General features: G+C 54.3%; 2 protein-coding genes across 4 annotated transcripts in view; one reads left to right on the top strand and one right to left on the bottom strand.

Moving 5' to 3' along the window:
- Positions 1–19,268, bottom strand: part of ACSF2 (acyl-CoA synthetase family member 2) — a 33,153-nt gene that overhangs the window by 1,654 nt on the left and 12,231 nt on the right. For both annotated transcript variants that reach the window (XM_069872667.1, XM_069872668.1), the window contains exons 10-13: positions 18,318–18,394; positions 1,035–1,142; positions 738–889; positions 253–394 (exon numbers count right to left, since the gene is read on the bottom strand). In XM_069872667.1, the coding sequence (XP_069728768.1) occupies positions 253–394; positions 738–889; positions 1,035–1,142; positions 18,318–18,394 (479 nt within the window). The remainder of the gene's footprint in view (positions 1–252; positions 395–737; positions 890–1,034; positions 1,143–18,317; positions 18,395–19,268) is intronic.
- Positions 9,602–17,400, top strand: CHAD (chondroadherin). Of its 2 annotated transcripts, XM_069872599.1 has the most exons (5): positions 9,602–9,633; positions 9,830–10,617; positions 14,033–14,196; positions 14,394–14,539; positions 16,194–17,400. In XM_069872599.1, exons 2-4 carry the CDS (start codon positions 9,838–9,840, stop codon positions 14,533–14,535), a joined length of 1,086 nt encoding a protein of 361 aa, XP_069728700.1. In that variant the 5' UTR covers positions 9,602–9,633; positions 9,830–9,837; the 3' UTR covers positions 14,536–14,539; positions 16,194–17,400. The 2 variants fall into 2 exon arrangements, with proteins under 2 accessions (XP_069728700.1, XP_069728701.1); XM_069872600.1 differs by lacking the exon at positions 9,602–9,633 and having other exon boundaries at positions 9,756–10,617; positions 16,197–17,400.

The raw sequence follows: 19,268 nt of genomic DNA on the forward strand, positions 1-19,268 counted from the left end.
GTGACAGGCAGTTTGAAGAATGACAATCACTGCCTTGCAGAAGGGAAGGTGGTGCAGGAGGGGTTTGCCTGAGCCTGTGTGCCCCATGCCAGGAGCTCTGCCTGCCCCTTCTGGGCCACGAGCCTCTACCTCCCGCTCGGAGGAGCTGCTGAAAGCAGGAGAAGACAACCAGGTCCCAAGCAGCAGCCCCAGCAGCTTTCTGGCCAGGTGTCCCACCACAGGACCCAACGCTGCTCACCCATCTCAGCTCACCTGGACCTCCTCGACCTTGGGATGGGTGTGGAGAAATTGCTCAATTTCTGCAGGGTAGATATTCTCTCCTCCCCGGATAATCATGTCCTTGCAGCGACCAATAATTCTGCAGTAGCCGTGCTCATCCAGGCTCGCAAGGTCCCTGCAATGACACCGCTCTCCTCATCCCGTCCCCGACACTGCCGATGCTCCCCCAAAGCCTGTCTGCAGGGCAGCTTGGGGTATCCAGAGGGGGATGGCTGAGGTGCCACCTGAACTCATGGAAGAGATCAGACAGGTCCTGCTACAGCCAGACGCTTCTGTCGGCACCGTCTCCACCACAGGGCTCGGGGGAGGCAATTCCTGTGTCCCCCCCCAGCCCCTCCCATGCACCAGCGACCACCCCATCCCCAGGGGCACTCGGCACCGAGGGCTCTGTACTAAAAAGCTGTTCCAAAGTTTCATATGGATCAGACCGGGAGAAGCAGGGCTGTTTGCAGACTCACCCCGTCTTGTACCACCTCTCTGCAGTAACCACTTCACTCGTCTTGCTGGGGTCGTCCCAGTAGCCCAGCATGACGCAGTAGCCACGGATCTGAAGCTCCCCAGGAGTGTTCAGAGGCACAGGCTTCCCTGTTTCTGGATCCTCAATCTTTGCCTGCGGTTCGAGAGAAGAAGGGCTGAGGAGGGGATGTCTGAGCCAAACATGACGGGATGCCCCGACTCCAGCACCAGCGAGGGAGGGTGAGCCAAGCTCTGCTGCAGGCAGAGGACCCGCAGCAGGTGGGGAGGGTCATGGTCACCTCTGTGTGGGGAAAGACGCATCCCACTGTCTCTGTCTTCCTGGCAATGCTGTCACTGGGGAACCCCATGAAGGTGACAGGGCTGTTTTCTGTGGTCCCGTAGGCAACCTGCGAACACAAGAGGAGAAACATGCCTCTAGGGAAAAGAGGACTGCAGAGCTCCAGCCATGTGAAAGATGAAGCACATGAGATATCAGGTGGAGGGGGGATGTTCTCACAAGGCACTTGGGTCATTGGCAAACATTCTGCTCTTCTGGCCTGTGGACAGGACTCCTGCCAGAGAGCCCTGGAAAGGCAGGAGCTCAAGCAGCTCCGCACCTGCTTGCCGTGGCCTCCTTTGCTTCCATCGCTGTGCTCCAGATCCCCACCACCTCGGGTGTCATGTGCTTTCAACATCCCAACTACTTTTCCCGAGGGACCCCAGGGTTCACTCTCCTCCTTTTCTAACCAATGTCTCCAAGTTCCTGTCCTGTCGACTCGTTACCACCTCTGCCAGACACTCATCTTGCCTTGGTGTCCCTGCAGCCATCTACTCAGAGTGCTGAGGTCTCCTTTGACTGCTCAGACCACACCAGACATCACTTTGGACAAACCCTGGAGCCAGCAGAGGTCTCCTGTGGGAGCCCACGTCCCGCAGTGCGGCTGCTTGCTCCAGATCCCTCTGTGCAGACATGAGCTCCTGTAACCCTCCTAAGGGCATCACGAGGTTGCACGGCGCTCGGTGCAGCTGCGCTTGCAGTCCGAACGCCTCACAGCGGGACAAAAGCTTCTCGCTGCTAAACCTCCCTCACCGCTAATCCCAAAGGCAGGCGCCAAGTCACCTCAGCCGAAGGTCACTTCTCCTCGGAGGAAAATTCCAGCTCTTTGTGCCCAGCCTGGTGCCCTGCCGAGACAGCGGGAGCCGGGCAGGAGGTGCAAGCTTTGTGCTTCACCTCCAGCTCCTGGGGGCTGCGTTTCAGCAGTGGGACACGCTGGAACGCTGCTCTGGTCCCTCTAACTCACTCAGCGCATCGTGTGTCAGCAGAATCCCACCCACTAATGTCACCGGTGGCTGCTTGGCTGGGAAAGGGCCACTGCAGAAAATATTTGCTCCTCTTTCCTCCACCTCTTCAGACTGACACACAAGAAGCATTTGATGCAAGATGTAGTTACTACTGCAAAAGTGGAATATTCTGGCTTAAGCTAGAGTAGAATCAGTTTTCTAGCTTCAGCTAAGTCTCCAACCCAGCTGCAACAGGATCTGACCTTCCTCCACCCTCAGCACCCCGACCCGGGCTGTGACTTCAGAGCAAACCCCTGGGCTCGAGCGCTGGCTGCCAGGGCACAGTCAGAGCTTCTGCACAGTGCTCATCGAGCTCCGCACCGCGCCCAAAATGAACGAGGGGCTTTGCAAAGGGCTGCGATGAGGCATCGTGACAAAACATAGATATATCCAGAACGAGCCGTGCGTAACCCTGGTGGGAGCACTCGGCGCTTTCTGCTGCTGAGCGACCTCACGTCGGGCTCCGTCTGTCACGGGGCTGGCGCTCCGGTTTGGCTGCACCAGGGTCAGTGGGAATCTGCGATTTGCAGAAGCCTCCTCTTCAGCAGGAATCTGCAGGAGATCGTCTCCAGGGTGCTGCCGGGACCATCTGGTGCAAACTGCTCTGCGAGGAGCCTGGCAGCCCACGGGCAGCGACTGTAAATAGGTTTCTCCTACCAGACACAACGACAGCTTCCGCGCCGGGTTGGGAACCTACGGTGGAGAATGCTCCAGCAGGATTTCTCTCCCACCCACTAATAAGAATCCTGTGGCTGAGTCAAATGACTGACGAGACACAAATCCAAGATCTTAAGCACTTATGAAAACCCACAGCGCCTTTGTTCTCGTGTTCCACTCAGCTGGATGGATTGCAGCGTTGGTCCCAGGATCCTGGCCAAGCCCCGAGCTGACCCTTTCGGCCTCTCCGGGTCGCTCCAGCAGTTTAATTGGACCAGGCAGCAGGCAGCTCGCTGGCAGGACGATGCCGCGGCTCCCCAGGCTCCTCCAGATGCCGGGCAGCGTGCCGCGTCCCCCAAACAGCGGCTGTCCGTGCCTCGGCCTGTGGCTGGTCCCCATAAACACCCTCACACCCTCAGGAACGGGCTGCCCAGCCCAGAGAGCAATGCAGGTTTTCACCTCCAGCCTTCAGCCAGCTGCCCAATTCACCCACCACCCTGCCTGCTGGCCCCGCTCTCTGCAGCCGGACACCGGGATGTCACTCCTGACCTTTCCCAGAAAGCGTTTCTCTCTTGGAATGCTCTTTTCCCTATCGGTATGACCAAGGCAGCGGCTGGAGCAAGCCCTCGTGCCAGCACTGTCGTCCTTCCCAAGCCTCATCTGACACGCAGAGCATCCTTCCAGCTCCATCCTCCCAGCCGCAGCTCGTGACACGAGATGAACAAAAAAAACCCATACACCAATTTAAACTTGGAGATAACCACGCAGATTTGTAGCTTTCAAGACACAAAGGGACACTCAGCATCATCTCGCCTTGTTATCTGGGATAACTCAGTCCAGAAAACCTCACCCAATCATTTCTGCGTCAGCTCCATAATTTCCACTGGAGCCGCATCCAGCGCCAAAGCAAAGCTGTGCAGAGGCAGGGAGTCCAGCTTGGACCTTTGGCTTTGTGAGCACCTAAAGAGCATGGAATATAATTGCCCACAAAGCCTTTTTCACCGCGAGGACCAGAAGCGACGCCGCGATGCCCAGCACACGGCTCAGTCCTGCCGGCAGCAATGACAAGGACAGCTCCAAAACCAACTGCCACCCAACCTACCCCTACCGACAGCAGATTCCTTCTGTGAGAATCCTAAGCTTCTGTCTGAACTGGGAATAAAAAGAACATCTTAGCACAACGGTGTTTTTTAAAAGCACATTTCAAAACCATTTCCTGCTCGGGCTGTTTAAACACCAGCTGCTGCGGAACAGGAGAAACAGCCTGGAGAAGGAAGCGCCTCAAATTAAAAATAAAGCAGGAACAATCAGACTCCAGTCTCTTCAGTAAACATCTGGGAGGCTGACTGAGCCGGTGGGGACAACAGGAACTCTGAAGACCCTGGGTTTTTCCCAACCATGTGGCTTATTCACTGCGTAACACTGATCAAGTCACATCAGCTCTCTGCTCCTCGCGTTTTTCCAGCTTTCACCAGCAACAAAAACAACCCCATGTTCAATTGAAAGGCTGTGATGGAAAGGCTGTACCTCAAGAAGGGTTATACTGGGTAGGACTGGAGTAGAAGATCAGGGCAGCAGGAGGACACGTGAGGTCCTTGAAGGAAACCCCCTTGGACACAAGAGATGCTCAAGGAGGATCTTCACAGCCTCATCACCCCCTGCTGATGCCACGCTGGAGGATGATGGCAGGGCTGGAACCACCAAACTGACACTGAGCTCTGCTGGAGACAATATTGGCCTTGGAAGAAAGCAGCAAATTGACCGTGAAATAATAGGGGTTTTCGGACTTCAAAGAGGGCGTAATGGGCACCCAAAAGCAGGCTGGCAACCAAAGATGCATTACGGGACCTCTAAGAGGCCCTTTGAACCACTGTCAATATAACAGGAAGGACGTGGATCTGTTGGACCGAATCCAGAGAAGGTCACAGAGATGATCCCAGGGCTGGAGCACCTCCCGTACGAGGACAGGCTGAGAGGTGGGCTTGTTCAGCTCAGAAAAGAGAAAGCTCTCAGGAGACCTTAGAGCAGCTTCCAGCTCTGAAAGAGGCTGCAGGAAAGCTGGGGAGGGGCTCTTGATCAGGGAGAGCAGGGATGGGATGAGGGGAATGGTTTTGAGCTGAAAGAGGGGAGATTGAGATGAGATCTTGGGAAGAAATGTTTTGCTGTGAGGGTGGGGAGGCCCTGGCCCAGGCTGCCCAGAGCAGGGGTGGCTGCCCCATCCCTGGAGGGGTTCAAGGCCAGGCTGGATGGGGCTGGGAGCCCCTGATCCATGGGAGGTGCCCCTGCCCATGGCAGGGGGGTTGGACCAGATGACCTTCATGGTCCCTTCAAACCCAAACCATTCTATGAACGCACTGGATGAATCTAATTACTTGTAAACCCATGCTGAGAGCATTGTCTGTCTCAGATATCTCCACCAAAGTCAATCCCAGCTCTTCTCTTCAGAGCCAGCTCCAAAACATCCTCCATTGAGCAATGCCCTTCCCTCACTCGGCTGCTTACTTCCACCATCACCCTGAATTTTGCTGATCTTTGAGGACAAGCGTCTCCCTGCTTTTGAGCTGTCCTGCTAGCCCGAATTGTATTGGAATATTCCTGAACCTTCAGTTCAACTTTGCTGCTGCAAAAAAAACAACTTCTGATCACGTCCAGCCTATGTCACACCGAGATTCCATTTCCTTCCCCAGCAACAGAACCATCTTTGTGCCCAAAACATCAGGACGCAAACAAGCAGGTCTTGTGGGACAAACCTCCAGGGCTGGCCACGCTGCTGGCGTTCCTCCCCACCCCGACAGCTGCCAGACAGTCCCAGTTTGGATGGGGCTTTAAAAAGTTCCCAAAAATATCAGGTGCCCAAAGCGCCGTCTTTGTGTCTCGGCTTTGCCTGGGAGGAGACCGCTGCGAGAAGGGCAACCCAGCTCGGCCACGACAGCGAAGCCAGGCTGGAAATGAACCTCCTGTGATTGTACAGTCAGGACAAACTGCTCCTTGCGGTCTAGGCTTAAAGCTGCCTCTCTTCTCTCCAGGCTGAGCGGAGAGCTTGAGGCTTGCGAGTATTCCCCTACCCCTGCCAGCGCTTCAGGAGCGCTGCCCAGTGACAACCAGTAAGGCCTGTGCCGTTACCAACTGGCTTATCTACAGCTTGATAAAAGGTCTTTGCTTTGTAATTAACTCCATCCTCCCAGCTGCTGGGGGCCGATGTGCTTAGAAAAAGTGGAATTAGAAGGAAAAAAGCAAGAGGAAACATGACAAATACTCTTGCAAGGGTGGAAAACCACTGGTTTGGGGCTACTTGAATGCTCAAAGCTGCTGAAGAAGGAAACTCAACAGGAATCGAGGGGCAAAGGTAACATCACCAGGGATTTGGAGAGCTATGCACCCACCAAAGACACGGCTTGAAGTCCAGGATCTTGCATTTTAAATGTTCTCCCAGCACATTCCCGCAGCTTCTGCAGCTACTGAAGCCACCAAGTCGTCTGGTGTCCCCCCCTCAAAAAATGAGGTGGGATGGATGGAGAGGTCTCGCTTTGGCCAAGGAGGAGCAGAGATTTTGTCACCAAGTGGAGACACCGTTTTGTCACAGGAGAGGCCAAGAGCATCACAGAGCAGCTGCTGGGGTCAGGCAGAAGGGAAGGGTGGGTGGACATCAACGGGGAGCCAAACTGGCAGCATCTCAATGGGTGGAGGCCATGCTGCCGCTTCAAGAAGGGGACGGGTAGCATGTGCCGACGTGCAAAACCAGATCTGGACCCTCTCAAAGCTACGGACTCAGGCTTAGGAGAGCAGTGGAATATTTCAACAGGGAGTATCGCACACGCTGCTGTCTTGATACACCACAACTGTAAGTACTAACAAAAATAAAGATTCATCATGGAAAAGATCATCTCTAATCTTGTATCAAACCAGCTCTGACCTGCAGCAACAAAGCAACACCCCAAATCTCTTTTTTTACCTTCCCAAACCCTGTGTTTATTTGCTCAGCCCACGCCTCGCGGCAGGAGAGCAGGGGAGCCCAGCATCTGCCATTGCCAGGCACCAGGAATGTTTGCAGAACTGTTAATCAATTAAGAAAGAGAGTTCGTCAGGATAATCCTGCCTCTTCTGCGATGTCCTCGCAGCACCGGTCCCAGGGGACCCGCGGGGCTGGGGGCTGGAAGGGCCCCAGCTCAATGCGGTGTCCCGGGACACCAACACTGCAGCCGTTGTCCCGTCCAGTGGGACCCGCGAGCTCCGGAGCCGCGCTGGCCAGGGCTGTCAACCCGGGTGGGACGCTCAGGACCCGGCAGCGAGCAGCTCCAAACACAAACAGCTGGAAGCCCAGGGGCGAGGTGCCAGCAGCAGGAGATGCCAAGCGGCTCCCACCACAGGAATGTGCTCACCCAGGCAGGGAAATCAAAAAGCGTTAGGGGGAAGAGCTTCCTTTTCTTCAACATCTGTGCTTGGAGAAACGGAGCTGAGAAGCAGACACCTTTCTCCCGGTCCCCACCATGGGACCAAAAATAACCCAGCATCCCCCTAACTCCTGCTGGAGAGGAGCCCTCAGGGTTGTGGCAGCTCCATCACAGCATCTTCACAAGGAAGCTACGGGTGTTACCCGTGTCCACAGCCCGGCCACTCCATCCACAACTCATCCCTAGGGGAGAGTGTCACTGCCCCCAGAAACCTGCAGCTTCAACCAGGAGAGAGATAACGGGGAGGAGAAAGGGAAATTTATCCTTGGAGGAAGAGAGATGTTTTGAGGTTTGGGTAGTTCAACTTCTGAAAAGTGTCTTGTTCCAGAAATACCTGCGGCTGGGATGTATTTATGGATGGAGTTCACAAGGCCCTCTCCAGCTTTGTGCTCCAAGCTGACCTACCCTGGCAGAAACCTCTGCAGAGGTGGGGAGCTGCTGGTTGGTAAGGGGGTGGGAAACCTGGTGCCCCTTTCAGTCCTGGAAGCTGCTCTAAGGTCTCCCCCAGACCTCTTCTCTGGGCTGAACAACCCCAACTCTCTCAGCCTGTCCTCGTACAGGAGGTTCTCCAGCCCTCGGATCATCTCCGTGGCCTCCTCTGGATTTGCTTCAACAGCTCCAGGTCCTCCCTGTGCTGAGGACTCCACAACTGGACACGGGGCTCCTGGTGGGTCTCACAGAGCGGAGCAGAGGGGCAGAACCCCCTCTCTCACCCTCTGGCCCCACCGCTCTGAATGCAGCCCGGGATGCAGTTGGTTTCTGGGCTGTGGGAGCCTGTTGCCAGCTAACACGGAGCTTCTCAACCACTAGCACCCCAAGTGCTAGTGCAGCCTCAGGGCTGCACCCCATCCATACTCTGCCCAGCCTCGATCTGTACTTGGTGCGGAGGCCGCTCGGCAGCCGGGCTGACAAACCCTGGCAGCGGGACACGGGCTGGTTTCCCTGCGGCCCCGCATGACATCACCTCTCGGCCAGCCCCATCTGCCCCACAGCCTCACCAGAACTTATATTCACACCCCCGAAGCTCCTTTTCTCCCCCAAATTAGTCATGCAGCGCGAACGCCGCTCAGCTGCCAGGCGGTTTGCATAACGCGGCGCGGAGCCTGCTCGGCAGCGCTGGCCGATCCCTCCCGGCAACAATGGAAAAACCCAGAAATCTCGGCGAACAAGCCGGTCTGTGTCCTAAGGCAGCCCTTGGATTCCCTCCCTTGCTCAAGCCTGTCTCGCCTCTGCAAACGCTCCGCTGGGGCTGCGCAGCCAGTGCTGGGAGCCGAGAGCTCAACAAGCTCACGGTTATGTGCTGGGCTCTGGGCTGTTTGCTGCAGCCAGGAACTGGCTGGAAATCAGTTCAAAATGTTCCACTTCCAAACTCCACCCCACAACCCCCAGATCTCTCCATTCAGAAGACGAGGCACTGGGGCTTTTAACTACTTTGCCTTCACTCCTAGGAGAGAAAGGGACATCCCCTGTGCTGGTAAATCATCTCTGCAACTGCTCCTCCAGACAGGAGCCAAGGCAGAACCTAGTCCCAGCTCTAGCAGGGACCTCCTTGCTCTGCCACCTCTCCATCCCACGTCTTTCCCTGCCACAGCTTCATCCCAAGGGCCGCAGGTGCTGCCATGCTCCTCATCCGAGCCAGGAATGCAGCAGGGCACCACTGCCTGGCATTTCGTATCCACCACCCGCCGCCTCCCCACAGGCTCTGCCACTGCCCCATCCCTTCTTGGAAGGCAAGAGCCACTGCTTCGCTGCACCACGTGCTGAGAATAAAACCCTCTCACAGGTTTCCTGACCATGACCGGCTCTGGATGGGTCATGCTCCGCTGCTCACAGGAAAGGTGCAGCAGAAAATAAGACCATCCTTGCTCTCCCTTTCTCAGCCAACTCCGAGGTGCAGTCTGGATCTGGAAGTCTTCAACCAACACTATGCATTGTGGAAAGGGTCCCTGCCCATGGCAAGGGGGTTGGAACTGGATGATCTTTAAGCTCTCTTCCAAGCCAAACCATTCCATGATTCTACGATTGCAAGAACAACTAAAGTGCTGTTGGTCATTGGCACGAGGACATACCTCTCCCATCTTCTCCCATCCCTGCTCAGGCAAACACCTCTGAAATCAGCCAGACAAGACTCCTCCAAAGCCTTCCTCTGAAAACAGGACAAGGTGTTTCTCCCCAAACCAGTCCAGGAGCCTGCTGGAGGCTCCAGCATGAGGCGGCTGCAGAGCCCAGCAGTGCTCCCTGCTATGTTGTTCAACCCAAACTGGTTGATTTTACCCCTGGTGTGGAACCTGGTCCCTGCTTAGCTCAGTGGGGACCCACCGAGCAGCTTGGCGTTTGTTCTTCCTGACCACTTGCCTCCCTGTTGCAGAGAGGAAAACGCCTCTGCCCAGGCCCTCGGCAGCAGGACCACGGCCACTCCTCTGCCTGGTGCCAAGGGGTTAAGCTCACAGTAAGTTCCCAAAGCCCAGTTGCTTCCAACTGGCTGCTGCCTGCGGTTTGTGGGAAGGGATTTTGCTTTTTAATAACATTATAAATAGGGCTGTGTTCAGCATGCTGCAAACCCAGCTACTCTCTCTCTCCCACCCATCTCCCTCCTCCTCCTCCTCCTCCTCCTCCTGCTTCTCTTCCCATCACGCTAATTCCAGGTCTGACCATGAATCGGTCAGGCTTCTTCCTCAGTGCCTTCACCCTACTGGCATGTCTTGCCTCCACCGTGCAGGCTTGTCCCCCGAGCTGCCACTGCCACGGCGGAGACCTGCAGCATGTCATCTGCGACAACCTGGGGCTGAAGAAGATCCCCAAGGTGCCTGAGCAAACACGACTCCTCAACCTGCAGAAGAACAACTTCCCTGTCCTGCCAACCAATGGCTTCCGTGACATGAAAAAGCTGGTGTCCCTGCACCTCCAAGGCTCACGGATCAAGGAGATCTCAACCGGGGCCTTTCGGGGGCTCAAGAGCCTGGTCTACCTTTATCTCACTGATAACCAGATCAGCGTCATAAAGCCAGGAGCCTTTGATGACCTGTCTGATCTCACCTACCTGTACCTGGACCAGAACAAGATTCCAGACCTGCCCAAAGGGGTCTTCTCCCCGCTTTCCAACCTCTTCATCCTGCACTTGGGCAGCAACAAAATCCGGGAGCTGAAACCTGGAGTCTTCAACGGGGCTAAAGATCTGCGCTGGCTCTTCCTTTCTGACAATTCCCTCACCAACCTCCTGCCTGGGACTCTGGAGGATGTGGAAAACCTTGCTGTCCTCCACGTGGACAAGAACCAGCTGAGCAGCTATCCTGTGAATGCCATGAGTAAGCTGAGAGTGCTGGAGGAGCTGAAGCTTTCTCATAACCCAATTGAGGCCATCCCTGATAACGCCTTCCAGTCCTTCGGGCGGTACCTGCAGACACTCAACCTGGACAACATGAAACTGAAGAAGGTGAGTCTCCTTCCACTTGTTGCAGATAAGAAACAGGGGGGTTCTCCTTTATAAAGCCCTCTGCTGTTCCTTCCTTGCAGAGGAGAGGAGATGCAGGTCTGCAGGCTCTGCAGACCGGGAGGCACTGGCCAGCCGATAACACCCTTCTGTTGGGTTATTTTATGCAAAACCAATTTATCTGGAGCTGCTCAAACTCCCTGGAAAGGCAATGAATTCTCTCCCAAGCTGGAGGTGACACTAGTCACCAAGAAATGTGTTTGGGGGGCTCCAGGACAATGAGCAACCTCCCATCATCCCAGAGCCAAGGGGTGGGAGGAGAGGTGAGCATCTGCTTTGTACTTGAGGGGGTGAAAGGCACTGCCTCCTCCCTCCAGCCTGGGCACCTGGTGTAGGTTGGGAGGGGTTGGGAATAGCAGCAGCTTCTTACCCCTCGCAGACAGGTAGGCACACGGAGCATCACCTCCCCCCGTGCCTCCCAACTTTACACGTTATAAAGAGAGGTTTGTGTATTGATGCCCTCCCCAAAGGGATTCTCGCAGCAACTTACAAAGCGGCTCTGTTCCCACTGGAGAGGAGGAGGGACGTCCAGGTATCCCAAACGGCAAAACAACCCCCTTTTTCTGTGGGAAACCATGACCCATAGGCAGGAGCATCGCTTGATTAGGACACCCAAAATGCTCCAGAACTGGAATTCAGCCTGCCCAGGTGGAGAACAGCGCTACCTAAACCAGCTCAGAAGCACCTGGTGTTTAAGCCCTTGGCATCAACCTCACTAGGATGGGAGGAAGCAAAGTCAACACCTGAAAACAACCTATAGGCCTCTCCAGGCAAGACCTTAGAGATGCTGCCACAGCACTTCTGTAGACTCGGGATTAAGGCACTCTGATCACGCACAAGTCAAAACTTACAGCTTAAATGTTGCATCTGCTGCAGAGACACCAAAGTCCTAAGCTACACATTGAAGAAATCAGACTAACCTATGATGCTGGGGTGCTCCGGGGAATTAAGTGTCCTTGGATTGGCCAAAAAGCAAGGGTTACCAATTCTAGCCAGCAAAAGAGATGTTCATCTTCTCAGTGACCACCTGTGGAGAGAATCTTTAAAGGCTTTTATGCAGACAGATGCCTCCTCTCCTCCCCAACAGCCCAGTAAGGCACCAGTTTGCAGGACCGGCACTAACAGGGGTGGCTTCTGCAGCTGTAGGGCTTGTGTTCTTTTCCAGGAAAACAAAACTCCCACCCCAGCTCAGAGATTTCTCTTCAAATCCTTAAAGGCCTCGTATCCAAACGGCCCACGCGTGAACTTTGCACTGCAGGGAGACTTCTAACCACAGAGGCCTCATGATCTAGGAAATTGCTACCAAATACTTCGAATGCCACTGGCACCTTGACTGCAGCTCTTTCTCCTTCACAAAAACACTGTCCTTAGGCGTCCCCTGCAAGGTTTTTGAGCTGATCAAGCGCAAACCCTTCCACATGAAGCTCTCCCAGCCTACACGGCTCTCGAGTAGAAGGAGGAGAACCCTGCAGCTGCTCTGCAAACCAGCACAGAGCTCTCCTTCCCCACCAGCATCACAGACCCGCGCTGGTCAGCCGCAGGGCTGTGCCCATGGGCCAGGACTCCTTGCACACACCAACACCAAACCAGGCAATGCAGGTTGCCCAGAGCAGGGGTGTCTGCCCCATCCCTTGAGGTGATCAAGGCCAGCTTGGAGGTGGGAGGATCAGGGAGCTGGATCTGGATGGGCTTTGAGGTGCCTTCCAAAACAAACCACTCCACGATTCTTTGAGATCCTGGAACTTTTCATACACCCCTCTCTGCATATTTACTGCACAGTAAATCACAGCAGCAATTCTCCACCTCAATAAGGGGAAAACCACCCATTTTTTCCCAAGCACGCACTCTGGCAGGCGGTGCGGCAGCTGTTTCCAGCAGATGTGAACCCTTCTCCTGGGGCTGGGTGAGGAACGAGCAGCTGAGACAGAACAGCACTGTCCAAACCCAAACGTGGCCAAGCTACCGCCCCGCTGCACCGTGCGCCAGCACCTCTCCGAGCAGCTCCACTCTCAGCACAGTAAAACCCACCAAGGTCAGCTCAGTTCTGGACCGCAGAGGCCAGCCCCGCTGCCTGCCCAGCAGCTCCAGGACTCTGGGAGTCATCTTAGCTAAGCTCTAATCCCATCCAATGCTGCTTAATTTGGAAGATGACAAAACTTCACAGCTTAATGCATTTCCTCTGTCGAGCTTTTCTGCTTCGAGAGCTTGAACACACCCCCGTGGTCCTGCCCAAAGCAAAAACTTCTGGTCAAGAACGGGAGCACAGGTCCTTGACTGAGGGGGTTCTTGCAGACCTGAGTCTCCTCTCAGCCCTTCAGAGAAAGCTTGTCCCCAGCTTTGAGAAGGAGAAATGGTTTGTCACAGCCAAGAGGAGCTCTGTGCTTTGTCAATCATCATTATAGAACGGGTTGGGTTGGTAGGGACCCCCTCTTCAAGCACATCACCACCAAGGAAGCTTGTGTTCAGGAGTTTGCTTTCAAGAAGAAACTTTACAACTTGAGTAACTATGGGCTGAAAAAAGCCAGGGATGAGGCCTCTGGGAAGAGAAGAGAGGGCTGCAGAGCTGGGTCTACAGCCTCTCCTCCCTTTGGTAGCTTTTCCAAGCAAGGCTCTCCCTTAAAGCCTCCCTGTTAATCGAGAAGAAACACATCGTGCAGCATCCCTTGCAAACAACCCACTGGAAATAAGAAAAAGCGGAGGAGGTTGAGGTGCTGGAAACCTGCCTCTATTCCTACACTGCTCAGATGCCAAGTGTAACTTTCCACTCGGAGCCCTCGGGCACTGCCAAAGTCTACAGCCCCTTCAGACACCACAGACACTCCTTCCTTCAGCCACTGAAGGCCAGGCAAGGCAACAGGCACTGGGAGGGTTTCCAGCCTTGGAAAGGATTACACCCAGAAAACATCTTCATTTAGAACGGAGAAGCATGGCTCGAAAATAACGAGGTCTGCCAGACATTGCTTTATTTAGAATGTGGCTGCAAAGACAATCCCACATGGATTGGGACGTAGCTCTCTTCAGGCAGGAGACTTCATCACCCATGAGCCCACCAGCCTGACGCCTCTCTTGGGTGTCGAGGGCTTCCAGCCAGCCAGCACCCCACCTCCTCCTCTCCTTCTCTCGTTCCTTCCATGCTTACACCACTAAAAGCCTTGAACAGAGTCACTCAGTTGTGGCTGCCCCATCCCTGGAGGGGTTCAAGGCCAGGTTGGATGGAGCTTTGAGCAACCTGATCCAGTGGGAGGTGTCCCTGCCCACGGCAGGGGTGGAACTGGATGGGCTTTGAGGTCCCTTCCAACCCAAACCATTCTATGATTCCCTAACACAGTGTTCCTCACCATAAACCTTCGTTTTTCAGTTTGCAGACAACGCGTTTGCGGGCGTGACCGGGCTGAAGACGGCTCACCTGGAGAACAACCGGCTCACGCAGCTGCCCCGCAACTTCCCCTTCGACAAAATGGAGACGCTGACGCTCTCCCGAAACGCCTGGCACTGCACCTGCCAGCTCGCACACCTGCGCAAGTACGGCACCGCGCACCCCATCCCTCCCCACGGGTCCCTCAAGGGAGGTCCCCAAGCTGTGCCAGCCAGAGGAGGCTGCTGAAGGTCACTCACGTGCTTAGCAGCTCTCCAGCCTGCCCTTCCCATCCATGGTAGCAGTGTTATCCTTGGTCCACACCTCTTCTAAGCTCCTCATCTGCTTTCTCCCCGTGTCCCAGGTGGCTGAAGGGCAATCGCACCCGCACCGAGGACACCTGCTCCACGCCCGCGCAGTACCGGGGACAGTCCATCCGGGACACCCCCGCCCTCCGCACCTGCAAGCTCCCCACCAAGAGGTCCAAGAAGGGAAGCCGTCATTAGACACGTAAGATGGTTCGCTTTTAGTCAGCCCTACAGCAAACCCCAAAAGGTACTGGGACGTCTGCCTCCGACTTCAGGGATTGGCTCAAAATGCTTCATCCTTTCGCTCGCTGACGGCTCCACTCAGAGCTGCTGCATCTCCTGGCAATACTGGGCTCCGCGGGCTCCCAGAGCAGAGAAGCTGCCTGGAGCATCAGGGATGGAGTCAACCATGGGGTAAAGACAGGGCTGGGGCAGCAATTTAGGGTGATACGTGTAATTGGGTGTCAAAACAAGGGTGGATTTGGACCATTTTTACTCTTAGATGGGATCACACACGCTTAACTTTTCTCATTGATGGGAGACACTCAGCCTTTTGCCCGAGCAAAGGGCCTCTGGGTCCGGTTTGAAACCCTTTTCTGGGTTTCCCTTTGCTGGGAAATCTGTTCCCAGGCTGCCCAGCCCACAGGAAAACGGGAGCCTTCCACAGGGAGCAGTTCTGGGTCCAGCACCTGCCTTTCCACAACAACAATTCCCACCTAGGACACCCAGGTATTTAAAAACAAGGGTTGATGCCTACAAATGAGGTCCCAGAAAAGGGAGACAGCAAATATTCTTTGAATAAGAGGTTCTGGGCCAGGAAGGTGACTCAGAAACAGGGCTGGCTGCCCCTTGAGCCACGAGCTGACTGACATCGACCAACCCAAACAAAACTGTGAAAACCTACCCCACTAACTCCTTCCACAACTGGAAACTACCACGAGTCTTAAATTCAGAGAAGCAAGAAAGCCACAACCACCATCACTCCATCCAAAACATTTGGCTTTTCCCCATACCCAGGAATAAGTCTGGAGCTTGTATGGATTCCAGAGGTCTTAGGAGGAGCCTGCAAGTTTTTAAGCTCTTGGGAAAGGGATCTTTGCTCATTAAGCAATGTGCAGTGACCCCACACTGCACTGGATGAGCCAGGGCTGTCACTGCACCCTGGAAGGCACAGAGGAGGAGGCAGAAGCCCAAAGCCCAGTCCCCATATGGTCCCCAGCTCACCAAGGAGATGCACAACAGGATAGAGAAAGTAAATTTATGACCAAAGTGTCAGGGATGGTGCCAGCTGCTCCATGCCTTCCCACAGCAGTTATAAGTCTTGCAGTGCCAGAGGATTTATGGATTAGAGATGGAAATTCCAGTCATTCCGTACAGGGTGGATAAAGTTCCGCTCTAAGGATAGAAAAACTTCAGTTCTCTAAACCACGATACTTAAATGTCTTTTATTTACAAGTCTGGCCCTTCTTAACCTTCCTCTCCTCCTGCCTGAACTCAATTACTGTTCATTCCTCTTCATGGGAGTAAGAAAACCATGACAATAGAATCATAGAATGGTTTGGGTTGGAAGGGATCTCAAAGTCCATCCAGTCCCACCTCCTGCCACGGGCAGGGACCCCTCCCATGGATCAGGGGCTCCAAGCCCCATCCAACCTGGCCTTGAACACCTCCAGGGATGGGGCAGCCTGGGCCAGGGACTCCCCTTCTTCACAATAGTAAATTTCTCGACTCCTAACTCTTTGCTGTGGCGTACTTCATTCACTCACTGTCAGAATAAACAGACAAATGCTAGAAGTTTACTGACTGCCTTGAAAAATCCCCTTTAACACACGGGCTTCTCTCTTTTTCACCCCTAGCAGGCCCCAGCATGGCCCGTCCTGGTGACCGGTCACTTCAGCCATCAGAAAACTACTGATTTCTGAGTCCTTCCTTGAGCTTCTCCTCCCGGTCAGGAAACATTTCTGATATATCCAAACACCTCCAGCCTCCTCCGACTCCTCGCTTCTCCGCTGATCGCAGGATGGAATCCACCTTTTCAATCTTTTCCGTTATCTATGTATTTTAAAACAGGCATTTTTAAAAACTAAAACTATGCATGACCATACTAAGAGAGCTAACCTAGATCCTGCCAGTAAAACACAGTCATCTTTCCCAAAGGGAACAAAACCCACGACCCTGAGCAACCAGCTGATTGCCATCTCTCCCCTTCCAGTAGAGTGGAAGCAAGTGAGAAGGTAGAAGCATCCCTCCCCCAGCTGCTTGATCAGAAAATTGGTCTCAACCCACGCAAAGAGACTCCTCTGCCTTCCCACGAGGGGATCCCTGCAGGCCAGGGCTGAGGGGACAGGTGAAGCGATGCCCAGGAACCGGTGGCCCCGAGACCAAGCTGCCCTTCCATGCCGAGAGGCGGCGATCTCTCTAGGTTGGCCCGAAATCCCTGAAACGAAGCAGCACTGGGAAACGCCAAAACTGGAGCCATCTGAAGACCTGGATTCCCTCCCACTCTGTGGGGGCTACCAAGAAGCATGTACATCCAAGAGGAGAAGGGCACCCCTCCTCTTCTCCCTGCCCACGCTCCAGAGAGCCAGCAGGACACCAGGATGACTGTGGTTTATTGTCATGGCTATCACAATACCACAGTTGCAACTTAACTCTGTTTTTTAAGCCCAAAAAGAGTTATATAAATATATGTATATTTATTCCTCTGTAACTGAGTGTAAATGACCTTTAAGAGGATGAAAACTCCTCCGTCTCCTATATAGAAATCAAATTGTATATTTTCTTATGTACATCTTCTGTATAAAGCTCTTGCTGCAAAGATGAACTCAACAAGTCTCCCTGTGTCTGTCTGACGGGATCAGAAGTAACACGAGACCAGTGGTACAAATATAGACTTAATCCTCTTTATCCCATGGGCAGAGCAACTGTTTGGGAGGGGTTTATTATTTCTCTTTCTACAAAGCAGGAACATGTGACACCTCATGAGCCCCGGGCACTCGCAGTCATGTCTGAAAACATTTGGAGGCCAAACTCAAGCCAGCTACAAAAATAGGGAGCTGCCACCCGACAGACGCCAAGCAGCAGCACCAGGGCTCGATGTTAAGAGAACTATATCCAGGAAAAAACCCTGGCTGCCTCCGAGACGGCTCCAGGAGAGATGCCCTGGGCTCCCCTGGACTGTGGCAGAGCACATGGTTGTCCCTGTAAAACCTGGTGCAGCCTGGCCCTGCCAACAACAACACGGCTAATCTGACTCCCAGCCGCGTGTTTATCCATCGCAACAGCCTGCTTCCTCCGCCTTCGCAGGCACCGGAGCGATTCCCTTGCAAGTGAAATAAAGAAAAAGCCCTTTTCTTGGCTCAGCCGTTGGCTCGCAGGCTCTCCCGTGCCACGGCAGGACCTGCCTACGCAGCGGAGCGACCCCTTTGCTGGTGGCCTGTCCCCCCCCCACGCAGGACACGGATGCTCTCGCACATCAAGGGTGCAGAGAGACGCGCTGGAGCAGGGTTTGACACGTGCCACCTTTCTGGTGCTGCGCGTGTGGGCGATGCCATCCCCACGTTCCCACTCGAACACAGAGCATGCAACGAGGTTTTGTACTGGCATGCAGGCCAGGAGGGGGGAAGAAACCCAACAGCTCCACAGCAACACGTGCACCCACCCACCCCAATACAAACCAGCAACGCCTCCTCCAGAACCGCTCCTCCTTGCAGCATGTACAACAGAAGGGTTTATAAATGCATTGAAACGCACCACAGGTTCAGCTTATTACACTAAACGCGATGCCTTCTCTTCTTAGAAAGCGTCCTCCCCAGGCAGAAGCCCCCTCCACCCTCCTCCCAGCACCTCTCCCTGGCCTCAAGCCCACGGCCCCATCGCACCTGATCCCAGCGGCTCCGGCAGCACCAGGTACCACTGGACCTCAGGCTGTCACCAACCCACCTCCCCCCGTAGCTCCAGTCACAGCCACCAGGACTCACCACGATCTCTGGCATGTGCATCCTGGTCATGACCATCTTCATGATCTCTGGGGGGACAGGAGAACCTGCAATGACTCCTGGAAGAAAGAGTTAAAAATTATCATCTTGGAACACATCTATTTACTCTCGGGAGCTGCCCCCCAGAAGGCTCTGCACTCCCGGATTTAAAAGCTGGCAAGACCTTTGGGATACACCGGTTCATGTCAAAATACGTTCTATTTTTATGGATACAGGAACCAGTTACTCTAGAAGCAAAGGCTGCAGCAAGGCCAGTTTGTCTGAATGAATTAACGGTTGGCAGAGCTCACTTGTTAAGAAAATAAACTCTAGAGCACAAACACAGTCTAAGCTGCAGCTCCCAAAAAGGAAAGACTCTGAGCAGAAAGAGGCTCAGTATTTTAGCAGGACAAACGCTCCCATCAATCACAAAACCAAAAACTCTTTCCCCTGCCTTGCACTGAGCAGCCCCTTGGGGAGGAGGCAGATTTTCATTGTAGGATGACAGAGCCAAAAATCTGGGCTTTGGTGGGGAATGAGATGGGTCAGGATCATTTTTCACACAGCAGAGGCAACTAGGGAATCTGTTTAAATGTTTCTTTATGCTCCAGTGCTGTTCCTGCCCCAAAAAGGCTGGTGGGCTCCCTGTTTCGGCTCAGCCGTTTCCCAGGCTGCCTGCGCCCAGAGTGGAAGCTCCGGCACACGGTATCACCCCCTCTCCAGTAATCGGATGGATGATTTCAAAAACAAGCAGGGAACTTTAGGTCAGAAATCACAGCTCTGCTTTAAGGGCTGCAGCAGCCTGAAGCAGGCAAAGCATCTGCTGCCACATGGTGGTGGCTGGTGAGATGGGGAGGGAGCAGAACCAGGCTCCCCAGCTCCCCACCACAGCGGATGAACAGAAAGGTCCTTCTCCAGTCTGCTTTGTGGTGGAAGAACTTAATGCATGCAAGG

Source organism: Phaenicophaeus curvirostris, chromosome 19, assembly GCF_032191515.1.
Source record: "Phaenicophaeus curvirostris isolate KB17595 chromosome 19, BPBGC_Pcur_1.0, whole genome shotgun sequence".
In the NCBI taxonomy this organism is placed as follows: Eukaryota; Metazoa; Chordata; class Aves; order Cuculiformes; family Cuculidae; genus Phaenicophaeus; species Phaenicophaeus curvirostris.